The 17,559-nt window shown below is 39.7% G+C and overlaps 2 protein-coding genes across 4 annotated transcripts in view; both read left to right on the top strand.

Annotated features, from left to right (window-relative positions):
* The first annotated feature begins 2,041 nt into the window (after window positions 1-2,041).
* Window positions 2,042-12,995, top strand: nod1 (nucleotide-binding oligomerization domain containing 1). 3 transcript variants are annotated; one of them, XM_037785712.1, is made up of 13 exons: window positions 2,042-2,221; window positions 2,373-2,448; window positions 3,226-3,422; window positions 3,609-3,783; window positions 4,464-6,273; window positions 6,382-6,465; window positions 7,530-7,613; window positions 7,741-7,824; window positions 8,647-8,730; window positions 8,823-8,906; window positions 8,990-9,073; window positions 9,198-9,281; window positions 11,482-12,995. In XM_037785712.1, the coding sequence occupies exons 3-13, from the start codon at window positions 3,246-3,248 to the stop codon at window positions 11,552-11,554; spliced, it is 2,823 nt and encodes a 940-aa protein (XP_037641640.1). In that variant the 5' UTR covers window positions 2,042-2,221; window positions 2,373-2,448; window positions 3,226-3,245; the 3' UTR covers window positions 11,555-12,995. The 3 variants fall into 3 exon arrangements, with proteins under 3 accessions (XP_037641640.1, XP_037641639.1, XP_037641642.1); XM_037785711.1 differs by lacking the exon at window positions 2,373-2,448; XM_037785714.1 differs by lacking the exons at window positions 2,042-2,221; window positions 2,373-2,448; window positions 3,226-3,422 and having other exon boundaries at window positions 3,645-3,783; window positions 4,468-6,273.
* A 2,009-nt stretch (window positions 12,996-15,004) lies between these two features.
* The window catches only part of LOC119496950, a 53,336-nt gene continuing 50,781 nt past the window's right edge, over window positions 15,005-17,559 (top strand). Inside the window, exons 1-3 of the mRNA XM_037784641.1 lie at window positions 15,005-15,072; window positions 16,747-17,032; window positions 17,317-17,471. Coding sequence (XP_037640569.1) covers window positions 15,009-15,072; window positions 16,747-17,032; window positions 17,317-17,471 — 505 coding nt within the window. The 5' untranslated portion in view covers window positions 15,005-15,008. The remainder of the gene's footprint in view (window positions 15,073-16,746; window positions 17,033-17,316; window positions 17,472-17,559) is intronic.

Raw genomic sequence — 17,559 nt, 5'->3', positions numbered from 1 at the left:
AGTGTAAGAGTGAAAATAAACTATTCCCCATTTTTCTGGGGACTCCCGAAGTTTCACACAATGGAGCAACCACCACCAGCTCAGATGCCTCACCATCAGCTGCCACTGGTTTGATGATAAAAACCAACGCTGGCACTGATGATGGACCACTAGCCTCAGCTGCATGACCACCACTGGCAAAAACAATGGATCAACTGGCACAAATGATGCAGCGTCACCTGCAGTGGTGAACGTACCTCGTGCTTTGCCACAGTCAAAACTCAGAGGACGATGCTGAAGAGGAATAGGGATTCTTCTCCACGACAGCCACGTGTTGCTGCTGTGTAGATGATGTGGAAGAGTGACGTCCTGAACGAATCCACAGCAATTTCTAGCCTTACAGCAGGGAAGTCCATACTAACACACCTAATAAGCAAAATAAAATTATATATGATATAATATAATTATTTGATCACTCTTCTTCTATAATTTGCTGTTTTATATGTGACAACTCTAAACTACGTCCACCTTTTAGTGACTTATCTTTCATATAATACACATCAGTCTGTGAATTTCAATTAAAATTGTAGGGAGGTTGCATGCACAATACTTCATTATCGATCAGTAGATATGGATATGTGATAAAAGTAGAGAAATGTACTTTTACACCCATTATAGTGTTCCATAGTGAAAGCTCTACTGTCAAACAAGTACCCAAAAAATTCCAATTGGACTTACTGCAGAGTTTGCACTCTAGACGATTGTAGATTGATGTAGTTATGGCACAGCTGTAGAGCTAATCAAGATATTCAGAATTATCTGATTTTTACCCGATTTATTATAACAAAAGTTACAGTAAATTTCATATATATAAAACAAAATAGTCTAAAAAAAATGCTATATTAAACTTTTAGGGGGCCGGGGCGAAAACAAATATTGTTGGACACAGCAGACAATGGGGTGGACTTATGGGAAGTTATTTGCAGAGAGCCAGAAACTAATACTCCCATGTTGAAATAATACTTACTGACGTCACGGTTTCTGTGTGTCAGTGACTGCAAGGAAAGTTCCACAAATTTATTTAAGAATATGCCTCAGTAGATCATACTATCAGTTCAAATAATAAGTATGGCTGGGCATTTTTCGTCTTTATCACAGAGAGGAAATGAGAGAGATACATGTGCAGCAAAGGTTCCTGGTTAGACCACTATCGTAGCCAAAAAAAAAAAAAAACTGTGGGTGTGCATCAGAAAAACTGTGTGCCACATGATCCAGGGGCAGTCCTGGCCGCACGCAATGACTGTTCATGACTTGTTTTTCCTGCTAAATGTGTGTGTAGGGTATGGAGGATGGAACCTGCCAAAATGAAAAAATAAATAAATATGTCATCAAAAGTAGCAAAAATAATATCAAAAATAAATATAGCAATTAATTAATTAATTCATTCATTTATATTTCGGTTTTAATTAGTTTCTTTATTTATTTATCTTTGTATTAATTCCCTTATTTATTTACTCTTCTGTTTAATTTTCCCTTTTACTTATTTATGTATTGATTTAATTTTAAATCGAATTATTTATTTTTGCATTTATTTTTTATTTATTTCTTGCACTTATTTTTGATTTGTTTTATATTTATTTTTAAATGTATGTATTTTTTAAAATTTATTTATGTATTTATTTCCTTTATACATTTCTTTATGCACTTCTGCCTCATTATGCAAACAATGGATGTCTACTTAGTAATAGTAACTCGTTTTAGTAAGGCTATAACTAAAAAAAATCATCTGATTTTTGGGTGAGCCAGGCACACCTTATTATATATAATATATATATATATATATATATATATAATATGCACATCCGTGGGTTAGACTCAAACCACATTACAATTCATGGTCAGTGTCTTAAAGACAGGGATCACACAAGATCTTTCACAGTAAAATAAAGTGAAAACACCACGTGGCTCTGTAAATAGTTATTTATATTTTTGTAGTCTTATTATTCAATAAGAAATACCTGTTGTGTTTGAAATTCCTATATTTCCTTGGGGACCTGAATGCAGCACCAGCAGATTGTGTGAAATGACTACTTTCACTTCCTACAACAGAAAGCGACTGACAGTTTCTATCTGTAGACAGTAGATGTAGTGTACACAAAGTAATCTAATAGGCGATTTTGACAGTAGCAACAGTTTCTTTTTTCCAGTGTTTACAGCATATTGGTGTGGAAGCAACACAATGGTAAGATTCAGTTGTTGTTATGTATCATTATGTTTCTACTGGACCACAGTCAGCAGTACAGTTAGTTTACAGATATGATACAAAACAAACAGCTAATGTAACTAATGACACAACACATTTCCATATTTGTAACTTTGTGATCACCTACCAGTGCTAAACACAGAGAAGAGAGAGGGGGATGTGATCACTTTGACAGTTCATTAAGGAGTGCCACTTGGCAGGAGTTGGTGAGTGATTTACTGTCTGTATGATATTACAGCTACTAACCATATCGACCATTAAAAGATTTAGGAAACAGCTTTGGCACAAAATTGGGAGAATTATGTACAAATATTTGGTCATTACTTTTCGACTAAATTAGTTTAAGATATGTATAGCATTGACTTGTCAAAATGGAGAAGTAAACAACTTTGGGGCAGCTGTCTGTGGCAATTTATTTGTGTATTTTCCTGTTTCTGCACTATTTGTGCCAGTGCCAAGTCGTTATAACCAGTACTGATTGGTGCAGTGTTTTTTTTTATAGATGTATTGCCTCAGACTCAGGTCATGTACTTCTCTAATGTGGATTCTTATTCAGACATCTAAAAAATATTATCTGGACTCGTTAAAAAACACAATTGCAGATTTCTGAAGTTATCACTGTGAGTCCATTTATAATATCTGTAATATCAGTGTAAAGACTGTGTCTTTGAAGAAGTCTTGAATTATCATTGTGGCTGGTTTTACTGTAATTTGGGGATGTCTAAAATGTGATTATAGAGCGTAAAGCAAAATGCTTAAATGGCTCCTTGTCATCTGTAATGCCATGGATGGATTACTGAACGGGCCAGCAAGGAAAAGACTCAAAATGACCACAAAGAGACATAAAAAGACGACAAAGAGACTCACAATGACTATGAAAAATGTGTCTTGCTCCTATGTAAGAGAGGTGGTGGGGCACTTTGAATGTCTGTGCCCAGGTGCCCCCGTTATCTCATAATCTGCCCATGTGTAATCCCACACAGGTGACAGTTCTGCTGTAAATATGGGTCAGATAGAAGAAGCCAAGGCATCGTGCCTCAACATCCTCACCTACCACAGAGAGTTACTGGTGTCCAGGCTGAGGAGTATTCAATGCATCCTGGACAACCTGTTGGCCTGTGGCTTTGTTTGTGAAGAAGATGTTGAGATCGTACAGCGAACTGCCACCAAGACGGATCAGGCAGGAAAACCAAAGACATCTGTTAAATAAAAAACATTTGTTTAATTTTCATTCATTAAAAAAACATCTTAAATACATTGTCTTATCTCTCTGTAAAATATATATTGGTTAAAAAAATCCAAAAATAAAGTAAGTTTGTGACGTTATAACCAACACAGACGTTCTTTCATTGTGATTATTTTTCAGGTGCGCAAAATCTTGGAGCTAGTCCAATGCAAAGGGGAGGAGGCCTGCGAATACTTTATTTACGTCATCTATAAAGTGTGTGATGCATACATAGACCTCCAGCCGTGGTTGAAAGAGATCAGCTACAACCCGAAAAGTGATGTAACGGTGATGACAGTGGTCAACACAGATCCCAGTAAGTATTATAATCACTAACGCTGGTCTATGCCACCAAGATGTTCTTTTTTATGCTTCATATACATCATGTAAGGGGGTTTTACCTAGCAACTAGTTTGGCACGCCCTCAAACAAAGCTATTTCGCGCGGAGCTGGAGCGAAGTCTGAAGAGTTTGGTTCGGTTGACCAATCACAACAGTGGGCCATCTGACCAATCAGAGCAGACTGGGCTTTTCGAGAGGGCGGGGCAGGAGCTCAAGCAGAGTGTTTAAGATTTAGTGGAAGGTGAAAAGAGGTGCTGCAGCACAGCTGGTATGAGAAAAATACATTAAAGCATGTAAACATGTTCTAGGAGAAACCTGAAATACAAGTGTGAACCTGAAAATAAGAATTATAGGTCCCCTTTAACTCCCTCTTAATCTCACCGTGCTTTGCTCCATACCTTTGTATGGTTTTTGCAGAGTTGTTTTAGATAATCATCCTATCTGGTATGTTCATGCACCTGTCTTCTATTGGTCCAAAATATGTTCTATCAACCATATTCTATATAAAGTATAGTTTAGTTTGCAGCAAAGATAAAAGATAGAAACATAAAACACAAAAAAACAACATCCATTTTTGGGTTGGTTAAAATTAGTCTCGTCCTAAATAGAAAACAGAATCCCTGGAACTTATAATTCACTGTCTGCCTCCTTTAAGTCAGCAGGTATTGTGGGAAGTTGAGGCATGAGATGAGCCGGGACACCAGCTTCATCATGTCATACGGCCAGCGAGAGGAGACCCGTTTGGAGGACCTATACACTGACACACTGATGGAACTGTTCAACGACACCAATGAAAGTTTGGGCTTCTTGGAGAGTCTGGACCAGCTCCTAGGAGACCATGCGGTCTTCAATCCCCAAGGTGAAACCATCTACGTGTCGGGGGATGCCGGTGTGGGAAAATCCATCCTCCTGCAGAAGCTCCAGAACCTCTGGTCCAGGAAAGAGCTGCAGACGGACGCCATCTTCTTCTTTAAGTTCCGCTGTAGGATGTTCAGCATCTTCAAGGACACAGACCAGATCTCCCTCAGAGACCTATTGTTCAAATACAACTGCTACCCAGATCTTGATCCAGATAATGAGGTGTTTGACTACATCCTGCGCTTCCCTGAGAAGGTTCTTTTTACATTCGATGGCTATGATGAGATTCAGATGAAAGACCTGATGAACGTTCCTGAAGTGGTGTCACCAGAAGTCAAGGCACACCCCCTCCAGCTGCTCAACAGCTTGCTCTGTGGGAAACTACTCAAGGGCTCCCAGAAGGTGCTGACGGCCAGGACAGGAACCGAGATACAGAGTAGGGTGATCAGAAAGAAGGTGGCTCTGCGGGGGTTCTCCCCAGCTCATCTGAAGACCTACATTGATCTGCACTTCAAGGAGCAGGAGCACCGAGAGCTGGTGTCAGTTCAGCTGGATGCAAGCCCCCACCTCTGTGGCCTCTGCTCCACCCCGCTGTTCTGCTGGATTGTATTCAAGAGCTTTACGCACCTGCACACCATGCATGATAGTTTTCACCTGCCTGAAACCTGCATCACACTCACGGGCATTTTCCTCCTGCTGTCTGAGGTGTTCCTCAGCCGCTCAGCCTCACCCGCGCCATCTCTGCTGAAGAAAAGCACTCGGTGTGTCTCGGAGACATTCAAAGCAGGGCTCAGGCCTCTCGCAGCGTTTGCCAATCTAGCACTTCAGGAAATGGAGAGAGGTAGCTTCATTTGCAGCCAAGAGGAGATCACTGCGTGTGGCCTGACAGAGGAGGACCTGACCCTGGGCTTTCTTAGACCTGTCAGTGAGAATGATGCAAGTGGAAGCCCTGCTACATTTGAAGTCCTCCATGTCACCCTCCAGTCCTTCCTGGCGGCGTTTGCTCTAGTGTTGGATGAGCAGGCTGCTGCCAGCTCCATCCTCAAGTTCTTCGCTGAGTGCAGCAGGAAAAGAGAATCAATGTGTCTGCCTTTTGACTTCTGCATCAGTGGCTCCTCAAAGTCCAGTGAAAAGACGCCATTTGCAACTAATGAGCACCTTCAGTTCACCAATCTGTTCTTGAGTGGACTGCTGTCCAAGGCTCACACCGGCCTGATGGAGCATCTGGTATCTCCTGTGTTATTAAAGAAAAAACGGGCCTTACTAAAATCCTACCTTTCCACCAGTGTAAAGTCCCATCTCCATGGCTTACCCCACTACAACAGTGACATTGGCAGGATCGTTCATGTTTTGCCCAACTTCCTGTGGATGCTGAGGTGCATCTTTGAGACAGGGAGCAAAGACATCGCTCAGATGACAGCGAAAGGCATCACAGCTGGCATCATCAAGCTGGGTTACTGTAACGTGTACTCAGGTGACTGCACCGCCCTGAACTTTGTACTGCAGCACCGTCAGAAGTTCCTGGGCCTTGACATGGACAACAACAACATCAGTGACTATGGGGTGAAGCAGCTGAAGCCCTCCTTTTGTAAGATGACAATAGTGAGGTAAAAAATATATACATGTTCTAAATACCTTCTAATTTCCATTGAGGGATATTCAGACTGATGTTATAACTCATCTAACCAAACACTAATCAAACTGCTTGTCCTCAGATTGAGTGTCAATCACCTGTCAGACAGCAGCATTGAGGTTCTTGCAGAGGAGCTGTGTAAGCACAAAGTTGTGGAGTTCTTGGGGTGAGTAAATTTGGCAATTGTTCCAAGATACATATGTACCAGACCAGAGGTGGAAGAAGTATTCAGAATGTTTACTTAAGTGAACCAGTACAACAAACTAAAAATACATGTTCACCTCACCTTACAAGTTCTGCATTGAATTGGCCTTCAGTCATAGACATCTGAAATGTGGCCCAAGGTTTCTAATTGGTCAAAAGCCAATAAAGTTGGGAACCAGTGGTTTCATCTTTAAAAATTCCATCTGAAAAGTAACTAGTAGCTAGAAAAATACATTTAATGGTGTAAAAACATCAATATTTCCCTCTTAATGTGGTGGAGTACGAGCAAGAAGTGGCATTAAATATAAATGCTCAAGTAAAGTATAAGTAATTGTTCTTTAATACAGTACTTGAGTGAATGTGGGTCCACTCAGTAGCTGTTGTGGAGCTTTCGATCGTCCAGTTAGAGTTTGCCCAGTCTTAGTTTTCCTACTTGTCATGGAATTATAGATCAAATTTGAATTTTTCTGAGCAGATTTCGTCCATGTTGACTTATATTGTTGGATTGAAAGGTCATTCTTGACTTTTGAAAAAGCAGTTTTTCCATAAATGTTCTGGTCATAGTTATACGTAACATTCATGTTCTACATGACATGAAAAGTGTTATTCATATCCGTCTAGACTAGGTTTTTAGTTAAACAAAAATGCTGTGGCTTGCTCTGCTGCTTCATGCACTAGTAATTTAGTTGTGTGCTTGGTTCATGGTTTTCAAAGGAAGTTAATGAGAGGTGGAGCAAATATTTGCAGATTTGTTTGCCCCAAGGCTTTAGTAGCAGCAGCACGAAGTTGCAGTGCAGGGGGAATTGGAAAATGTTAATTAGAAGAAAAAGGAACCAGTGGGTAAAAGGGGAGTGTACTATATTTCTAACTACTGTTTTGTTCAAAGCTACATTTTGGTCTCTTGGGTACATGATTATATTTTTGGCTATACAAACAAGTATTAGTGCTCCATAAAGTACAATTCTGCTTTTGTTTTTCTGAGAGTGAAACAGAATCTTGAGCCTTAATCTGTATTTTTGTCCTCAGGCTTTACAACAATCACATCACAGATGTTGGAGCCAAGCTAGTGGCTCAGATAATTGAGGAATGCCCAAAGCTGCGAGTCGTCAAGTATGTTTCTAACTTGTACCAATATAGAATTAGAATATTATAATAATGATGATTATAATAACTGTAAAAATGAATATTTTGTGGTCATATGTTTCTTAAATTGATGTTGACATTGCTTTGTCCTTAGGATTGGTAAAAACAAGATCACTAGTGTTGGTGGGAGGTATTTGGCCAGCGCAATTCAGAGGAGCACTTCTATATTTGATGTGGGGTAAGACTTCACTTCTGTAAAACCTCTTTGCTGTTTTGGATTTACTTAATGCAGGATGTTTGTATCCCGCTGGGCTCATTAAAGCTGTGGAGAGGCTCCGAGAGAGCATTAATGGACGAATGTTTCAGATGGTGACAAAAACATTGTTTTATTACTATCTCTCAAGTCGCACAAAACATGCGTAACATGTTATCTTAACGATGTATTTGATTGAACCCAAATTTGACAAACCATTACAATACGTCCATCAGGATTTAGCAAGTCGCACAATTCTTGACAGGCTAACAGCCCTTGACAAAAAACATTGGTGAATAACGCATTGTGAACTCGATAGGAGTTGTTTGACTTGTTTAATCTTGATGGCCGTGTGTGTGCGTTTTAAAATTTGAAATTAAAGCTTCAGTTTGCCATGTTATGATTTGAGCATATTTTTTATGCTAAATGCAGTACCTGTGAGGGTTTCTGGACAATATGTGTCATTGTTTTGTGTTGTTAATTGATTTCCAATAATAAATATATACATACATTTGCATGAATCAGCATATTTGCCAGCTCCCATGTTGATAAGAGTATTAAATACTTGAAAAATCTCCCTTCAAGGTACGTTTTGAACAGATAAAAAATGTGCGATTTATCACTGTTAACCATGGACAATCATCCGATTTATCGCGACTAAATATTTTAATCGATTGACAGCCCTACTAATTTCTAAAAAAAAAATCTCTTGGAGGATACTGCTGGTTTAAGTAAGACAGGCCCTTTGTGTTTGTATGCTTGCTGATGCAGCTCAGATCATGACGGTTTTGATATCTTCGCTTGCAGAATGTGGGGGAACAGCATCGGCGACGAGGGAGCAGAAGCATTCGCAGAAGCTCTGAGGCACCACCCGAGCCTTACCAACCTCAGGTGGGAAGGCAGCTACCTACAAAGACAATGAAAACCTGCTGATTTAAACGCATTGATTAAATTGACTCATTTCTGTTTTTTCTGTGTTGTAGTCTCTCAGCCAATGACATCACATCTAAAGGTGGGAAGTGCCTGGCGGAAGCTCTGAAAGAGAACAGCACGCTCAGGATATTGTGGTAGGCGGGTCGCTCAGTTTGAGTGATTTCCACAGTTCTAACACAACTACTCTGTATAGAAGTACATGTCTGTTCTGTTGTAGGTTGGTGCAGAACGAGTTGACTGATGATGCAGCTCCACACTTGGCTGAGTTGGTCCAAGCGAACACAGGTTTAATCCACCTCTGGTAAAGAAAACACACATGCATAAACACACTGTATTTACTCACACGATGTAAAGGCCTGTTGATTACCCTGGTCAGACATTGATTGTCAGAAAGTCACCTGCTTTGTATATATTTATGTCTGCAGGTTAATCAGCAACCAGTTCACCGTGGATGGGATCAAACATCTCGCTGATGCTCTTACTCACATCACAGCAGTCAAAGACATATGGTGAGGATCAGGTGTAATTCACAGTGACTTTCAGGCCTTTGTTTTCTCTAACGGCCTCCAAATGCTGTGGACCAACTGTTTAACACAGTTACATCTCATTGTCAATGCAAACCAATGGGATATTATTATTTAAGGTAGGATAGCTGGTAGGAGGGGCAAATTGGTTTTATTGGTTGATAGATATTGGGCGGCTATAATCGATATTTTTATAATAACAATGTATCAAGTGACAATGTGAAAGGTGTCTCTCGTAGAGATGAACCTACAGAGACTTATCAGCCGAATCTGCAGCTCCCCTCGTCTTTACAGAGCTTCATAGTGAGTTTCAGCTCATTGTTCATCTGTACGGCCCACAACTTAATTGTTTAGGTTGACTATCACAGCTCTCATAGTGTCGTTTTGGGTCACAGCAGACGAGTGATGCCGAGCTCCAAAAGTGGCCGATGGAATGCCACTGTGGTTCAGCGGCACAAGTCGGTCCCTGGAGTGGTATGCCGCTCCTGTTCCTCCACCATATACCGTTTCCTAATGGCAGGTGCCAGTGGTAGGCCACTGTCACACTGTCATACCAGCACCGGCTCCTGATATTTTTTCTGTCTTTATTAACAACATAATGCTGTAAATATAAATATATAAAGTCATTTGATACTTGCCGATGTACCCTGAGGCTATAGCTAGCCTCCTTAGCCACTGTAGCCAGTCTGACTAAATTTAGAGCCAACGAACCAAATAATACTTGTATTATTTTTGGCATGTTTAATAATAACACACGATCACACATAAATAAAACTCCACGTTGTGGAACATTTACTAGGCATACGTATGGCATGTGTACCGGTTATGGCATATAACCGGTCATCATTGTGGCATAAGCCGTTTCTACTGGCATAAATATGATAGGCGTCGTGGTATTTTCTCACCATAATCTATCTTTGGATAGTCTGAAATGACAATGTGTGTGTTTTTATGTATTGATTACACCTGATAGTTTAACTATAAATTACATTATTGGCTCGAGTCCGCAGAGGCAGGTTTACAGCCTGTCTGCCAGGAAGGGGGATCTACATTTATAAATTCACAGCATTTAACTCCCTGCAGCAGCATATGTCGTTTTGTACCGACATAAATATGATTGGCATAAACATCGGGGTATATCCTTTATCTTAGTCTTAAAAGATAGATTATAGTGAGAAAATACCCCAACGTCTATCATATCTATATTTATGGCGCTATGTTGTTAATAAAGACAAAAAAAATATCAGGAGCCGGTGCTGGTATGACAGTCTGACAGTGGCCTACCACTTTCAAGCAGCAACTGCCGTTAGGAAAAGGTATTTGGTGGAGGAACACGAGCGGCTTACCACTCCAGGGACCGGCTTACCACTCCCGGGACCGGCTAACCACTCCCGGGACCGGCTAACCACTCTGAACCACAGTAGCACACAATCGGTCACTTTTCGATCTCGGCACTACTGCAGCAGACAGCTGTTTTCAGAGAAGAAACTCTAAAAACCCACTGCACAGCAGCAAACAGCAGACAGACACAGAGACCAGCTGGTGAACATAGTGGAGCATTTAGCAGCTAAAGAGACAGATATTTCCCTCAGGAGTTGGTGGAGACCAAAAACAGAGCTAAAAGAGAGAGAATATTGGATGTACATTCATCGCATGAACACAAACACAACTCAAGATGAATGATCATGGTTTACTAGCAAGTTCAACATATCAACTTAAAATGTAATATGTCAATGTTGCGTTTGCTCTGCCGCCAGGTGGTCAAACATCACAGATTTAATTTATAATACAGTATATTACCATGGATAAAATCACAAGCTTTCCTCTTTTATAAAGGATTTTGTAGAAACAACAACATTTACTGGTAAAAGCAGGATACTGAATTAGCCCTCTCTACCAGGTGATGTCACTCTCTACAGAGATAATTAGTCTGTTTTGTATGGGTATGTGCGGTCAGCCTTTCATGTTCAACTGTAGACTGAATTCATTTGAATGTATCTGAACCGTACTCTACTGTCTGTTAATTGAATATTAGTTACACACTGTAGTAGATGTAGAAGTAATTAGGTAGACAAATCCCTCACAGCATCAGAGCCATTTCCATGTATTCTGTATATACTTTAAATGCATAAATGTGTTTTGAATGTGAATCAATATCTGATGGTGTCTGATCATGTTCCTACAGTGTGAAAGGAAACCAGCTCACTGAGGAGGAAGAGAAACTGTTTGTGACAGAGAAAAGGCTGCAGTTCCACTAGCTGGGCACTCACGTGAGACGTGCATGTGCTGAGTAACGTCTGTAGTGTGTGTGTGTGTGTGTTCACTGTATGCATGCACAGTGGTACAGTGTGCTGTATGATTTTACCTGGGCGCAACTGTTTTGCTGTGGGCACAAAGTCTGACAATAGGCCTCTTCATTGCCATTCTATCAAGTTTCCTTCCTGGCAGCTACTGCATTAACAAACTACTTGCTACAGGAAATACAAGTTTGGAAATACTGCATACGCATTACATCACTCATTGCTGAGGAGAAACTGTCGGTTTCATGTAGGAGATTTTTACCTGGAATTTCGACCAAATGTTTGACAGTTGACATGACTGTTAAGAAAAAAGGAAGTGCAAGCATTGATGAATAGGAGGAAAGCAAACCAATGACTTCCCTCTTCATGAACATTTGTATAGACTTCAGTTGCATGTTTTGATTTGTATGTATATATAAACAATAAGTATTCTATTTATTATTTTACTATTACTCATATTACAGTTAATTTTCCACATAGCTGGTGGATTGTGTTGACATGTACTTCAATGTGAAAAGAGTGAATAATGTTTACTGTTTGTGCAAAGATATACAGATACCCTTTACTACCCAGATCAGATACCCTTCTGAATGTTTCAGTTGCATGACATCAGTGTATGAATTTCTCCTGATGGACTCTTGACAGTGCTATCAACAAAATAAAAATCAACACAGAAATCTCTTTGCAGGAAAGTTTGTCCTTTTCACAGTGCTAGTTGCAAGTGCAAAATGAGCTTCGGATGTGTGTTATCAGCGTTGGCAAGTAGGTGACTTTTCTTATTTGATACGATGTGAAGTCATCTGTTGTCCTCCACAGAGAAAAGGTAATGTAATTATGAAGTTTATGTGCATGATAGACAGATATGTGAGATGATTGATATCATGCGTTCAACAACTTGAACAGAAATTTGAGTTATCTTTGGAGGGACTTGATGTTTCATGTTTTCTCTCTTTATTTGATAAATAAACTTAATCTGTTGAACTCTGACAAGTGAAGTAGTTAACAGAGATCTTAAAAACCAAGTTTATTATTAACCATGAGACTCAATTTTATTGGCAGCAACCTATTTGCACCTGCTTCCTGCTGACAAAGGCACGACTATACACGGTTTAAAGTTTCCTGTGTTTGTGTTTCTATAAAACAAAAACTACACAAGATCTGAAATGACTGTTCTCACCAAACTGGAAGCCACACACGTTTAGCTTCAAACACTTATTCATCTGTGATGACGGCAGAATCCTTACATCTACATGCTGTGGCCAAAACTGTGGGTCTATAACTGATCTGACTTGACTTTCCAGCCCTGATACTCTTCATTCCTCTCTTCGATTTTAATTTTTTTTACTCTAGAAATTGGATATCTACAGTAGTGGTTGTCCTTTTCGCGAGTGATAAAAAAGAAAGCATTTTTAGTATTATATTATACGCACACACACTCCGGTAAAAGTGGAACTATTTTTAATTATTTATATACTGCTTGGTATCTTATAATAATAGGCTATATCATAATTTAGCCTAGGCCTATTAGTTAATTTATATTTTGTATTAATAATCTAAATCTGCAAAGTTACTCCAGCTGTAAAATAAATGTAGTGGAGTAAAAAGTACAGTATTTCCTCTGAAATGTAACAGAGCAGAACTGTATAGTTGCAAAAAATACTTAATTAAAGTACAAGTAGGCCTATCTCAAAATTGTACTTTAGCACAGTACTTGAGAAAAGGTTCTTAGTTATTTTCCATCTGTTTGCTTAGTTTATCCTTTAATATTCTGTCTAATCTTATATGCCTTGTTTATTGACAGACATTTATGTTTTATTCTCTGCCTTAATGTTTGCAAATTAATCTCATTGAAATAAAAATACTTAAAAACATTCTCATATTCTTCCCTGCTTGAACACATACAGATGCACACATGTTCCATCTATATTTATAACATAGCACCTGTAGACTACATTTAAATTCAATATTCCTTCAATATTGCTCACTGATCACCATCAGCATAGAGAAATCAAGCACATTTTCAGTGCTTCTCTATGGACCTATTCTCTCCTCCTTTGTCCTCACGTGGTTTCACACTTCATTGTTTGCTTTTTCAGCATCGATATTTTATTTCTGAGAATGCAAAGTACACACACTATCTAATCAAACCGGGAAGTTGTGCCTTATCACCTTGCAGTTCATCACCAACATAAATATTCTCTAACTTTACTGTTTTATCTCTGTGTTTATCTGAACAGGAAGTACAGTATTTATTTGGGAATTGACAGTAAACAGCATGTACATGTGGCACATTTTTTCAAAACAAAAGGTAAAGCAAAACACATAATAAGAGCCTGTCCAGCTGTGAACGTATTGAACGGATCATACAGTATGTCAGCTGATATCAGACCTGGCTGAAGAGAGTTTGTGCCTTTGTACATCCAAGACCAGAAGGTGGAGCAGGTTTACACCATCTCCTCTTGTCTGAAGAGGATGACGCCATCTCCATCATCCAAAAAGGCCCACCAGAGACTTTTCTTCATGAGGCAAACCAAGACGTTTAGATCATTGAGAGGGGATGCTTCAGTTCTATCAGTCTGTGACTGGATCCCTTACCTTTTCTATTCCGGTCTAATACAGCCTGGTCACCACAGCCAAAGAGAAAAAGCAGTTGGACAAAATTGTTTGCACAACACACAATGCATAATTTCCACTATTGTTTAGATTCTGTTTCAGTTAAGGATATAGCTAAGCTTTAGTTGATTTAATACACTTCATACCTTCTCAATGAGCTGCTATACTGTGTTATTTCCTTTATTTATTTTCACTTGTCTTGTCCTGTGTCTTGTTGTTATGGCTGTATATTTTATTATGTTTCAATGACTAGTAGCTGTTGATGTGGCAATAAAGTAGTATATCCTGAATCTACAAAATCAAAGGAATCATCTACCTATGCCTTATCTACAAACAAGGGCAAAGACTAGTCATCTGTGGTAAATCATCAATAAACAACAGCATGTGCCATGATAAGATGTGCACATAAATATCCCTGTGTGGTTCTCATCAAATCATATTCATTCAGCAACACATCTTAAGCAGCTGCTCCTCGTCTTCTTCTGAGTTTGTTTTGCAAGTCAAGGTATGAAGTATATGTTTAATTGAATAATCATGTTTTTAAATATCCAGTCTGGATGGTTATTTAATTTCTGTCTGGTTACTGTGCACTGACAGTTAAGACTATACGTGTAGTTTCTTATTTGCCACCAGTTATTCCTCTTATATGAGTTATTTTATTTTGATGCACATTGAATTTTTAACTTCTGGAGCAAATATTGTTGTAGGTCTGGGATAAATTTCATCCAGTAATAATAATAATGTTTATTCCTTCAGTGTAATTCTATTATTGACTCTCTTGTTTGTCTCAACCAGAACAATGAACCACAGTTCAGTTCTGCTTTTGCTGCTCCTCCTGGGAACGTGCTCTGCTTACACCTATCGTAAGTATGATCTGGCTATATATCTGTAATATCTCTGTTATGAAACATTAAAGTGTATGTTTGAGCTTCACTGTGTAGAATGATGTATGTGCAGTTTGACACTAGAAGGCTGTTTTCACATTCATCTGCTGAAGGAGTAAAAATCTCAGCTTGTAAAACGTATGAGGTAATTTTGTGACATCACAACAACTTTGCAGCCAATCATGGTCCAGTACGCAACTTACACAAGTGTGATGTGGAAACCTGAAGCCTCCAGTGTACGTACACTGGAATGAACTCTTTATTGAAGCTGAAGATAGCAACAGTTAAAGTGGCACTAGGCAGTATATTTTTGGCATCATTTGGCAAAAATTCCATAATAACCTTTCAGCATATTGTAATTCAAGTGTTCGGAGAGAAAACTAGACTTCTGCACCTCATCATGGCTCTGTTTTTCAGGCTTCAACTTTCTCATTTTACAGCTAAACCGTGCCCTACAAGATGATTCTGAAAACATTTGAGGAGAGAAATAGGCATAACGTAACAGAATATTGATTCATATTTGATCAGCGTTGCCTAGTTTGGTCCGTTTGGTCAGCGTTCGCGAGTGATTGACAGCCAACTCTCATAGACGGCAGATGGACAGCAGACCTCAGATCAGTTCATGCTGCTTGTTTTCCTCCAGTAAGTGAAATCTTTCAGATGCCGTTAGGCGCACCGGAGGACACAGAGGATCATGATTTGTTTTATGTACTACAGTCAGGATATAGCGACCGTTTTATAAAAATAACTTTTTTTAATCATATTTGCTCCAATCTCACCTACTTCAGCTTTAAACGTTTGAAATGAAAAAAATGTTGAACTTAATTGAATTTTTTTGAGGAAAAGTTTAAACAAAAAATGTCTTAAAAGATGTCTCGGGGATTTTTAAAGATACAGCTAAAAAAAATTTTGGTGCTGACGAATGGAGATTTAGTTATGTGTCAATAAGCAACTGTTTACAAACAGGTTCATCATATCAACTTAAAAGGTGATGATATGTGAATGTTGTGTTCACAACCTGTTTCTGCTGCCCCCAAGTGGCCAAAAAATAGGTTATGCAGGATATCACAACATTTTTTAAAAGAAGTGTGTTCCTTTAAAATGTTTGGTGATACATTTCTGGGGATCTATTAGTAGGAATGAAATATAATATTCAGAACTATGTTTTCAATAGTGTATAATCACCAGAACTAAGAATCGCTGTTTATTCGTTAGCTTAGAATGAGTCCTTCATATCTACATAGGGAGCGGGTCCTCTTCCCGGAGCCTGCCATGTTGCTTAAGTAGCCCAGGGCAGAAAAACCAAACACTGTCATTAAAGAGAGCTATTTGCGTTTTTACGTTACCTGAAGTCCACTGTAGTTCTCCAACACGATTGTGAAACTGCATAACGTGAGCCGCAGAGTGCAAAACCGTGGTACCGCCAGGCGCTGTCTGACTTCTGTTGCTTGGAAAGTAGTGTTATTATGGTAAGGATGGCCTCTGCGCGAGGCGAACGGCGCTACCACGGTTTTGCCCTCGGTGGCTCACGTTACTGCAGTCTTGGAAAGGGAGGAGTGAGCGGAGGGGTACTCAGTTGGTTGCAATCTGCAACCACACCACTAGATGCCGCCAAATCCTGCACACTGTCTCTGTAATGTGTCTCATTCACAGAAAACGTGGCCTTACGTGGAAAAGCAACCCAGTCAGACCGTTATTTGTATGCATTTGGGGCTGCCTACAATGCTATTGATGGAAACCGTGATTCTAACTTCGGGGCCGATTCATGCACTCACACTGATGGACATACCAACCCCTGGTGGAGAGTGGACCTGCTGGAGTCCTACATCGTCACCTCCGTCATCATCACCAACAGAGGAGACTGCTGTGCAGAAAGACTCGACGGGGCAGAGGTTCACATCGGCAACTCTTTACAGGAAAATGGTGCCGCAAACCCAGTGTGAGTGAACGTAATGACTTCTTAAATAAAGGGTTTCACCCAGGAAATTGTTGGGCAGATGTAAGCCACCCACATCCTGACGCAGCTCATCTTATGATCTATTAACTAGTGGTGCACTAAATGATAGCCACACTCATTGCACATGTGGCATTTGCTGTGTGAAATACTGCCTCTACTCTTTTTCAAGCAGGTTAAGTGTTGGTGTTATTTTTTACTTTATGTTGCTACCTTTCATACTGCCGTTATAAAACAAATACATGTACTGCTTCCTCTCTCTCTTTTAGGGCTGCCGTAATTCCTAATATCCCAGCAGGCAGGTCTTTAAAAATGACTTTTACCAGACTTGTGGAGGGACGTTATGTGACTGTGGTTCTACCTGGTTTAGGACGAGTCCTTACACTCTGCGAAGTGGAAGTCTACGGGTACCGTGCCCCAACTGGTGAGAACTGAATATGTGGCTGAAGCCACAAGATGTGATTTTCTAGGTGATGCCTCTGACTAATTTTTTATATAGCCGCGGTCAAACC

This window comes from Sebastes umbrosus, chromosome 11 (assembly GCF_015220745.1).
Source record: "Sebastes umbrosus isolate fSebUmb1 chromosome 11, fSebUmb1.pri, whole genome shotgun sequence".
Taxonomy (NCBI): Eukaryota; Metazoa; Chordata; class Actinopteri; order Perciformes; family Sebastidae; genus Sebastes; species Sebastes umbrosus.
Note: the sequence above shows the minus strand (reverse complement) of the source record. Positions and strands in the feature narration are given on the sequence as shown.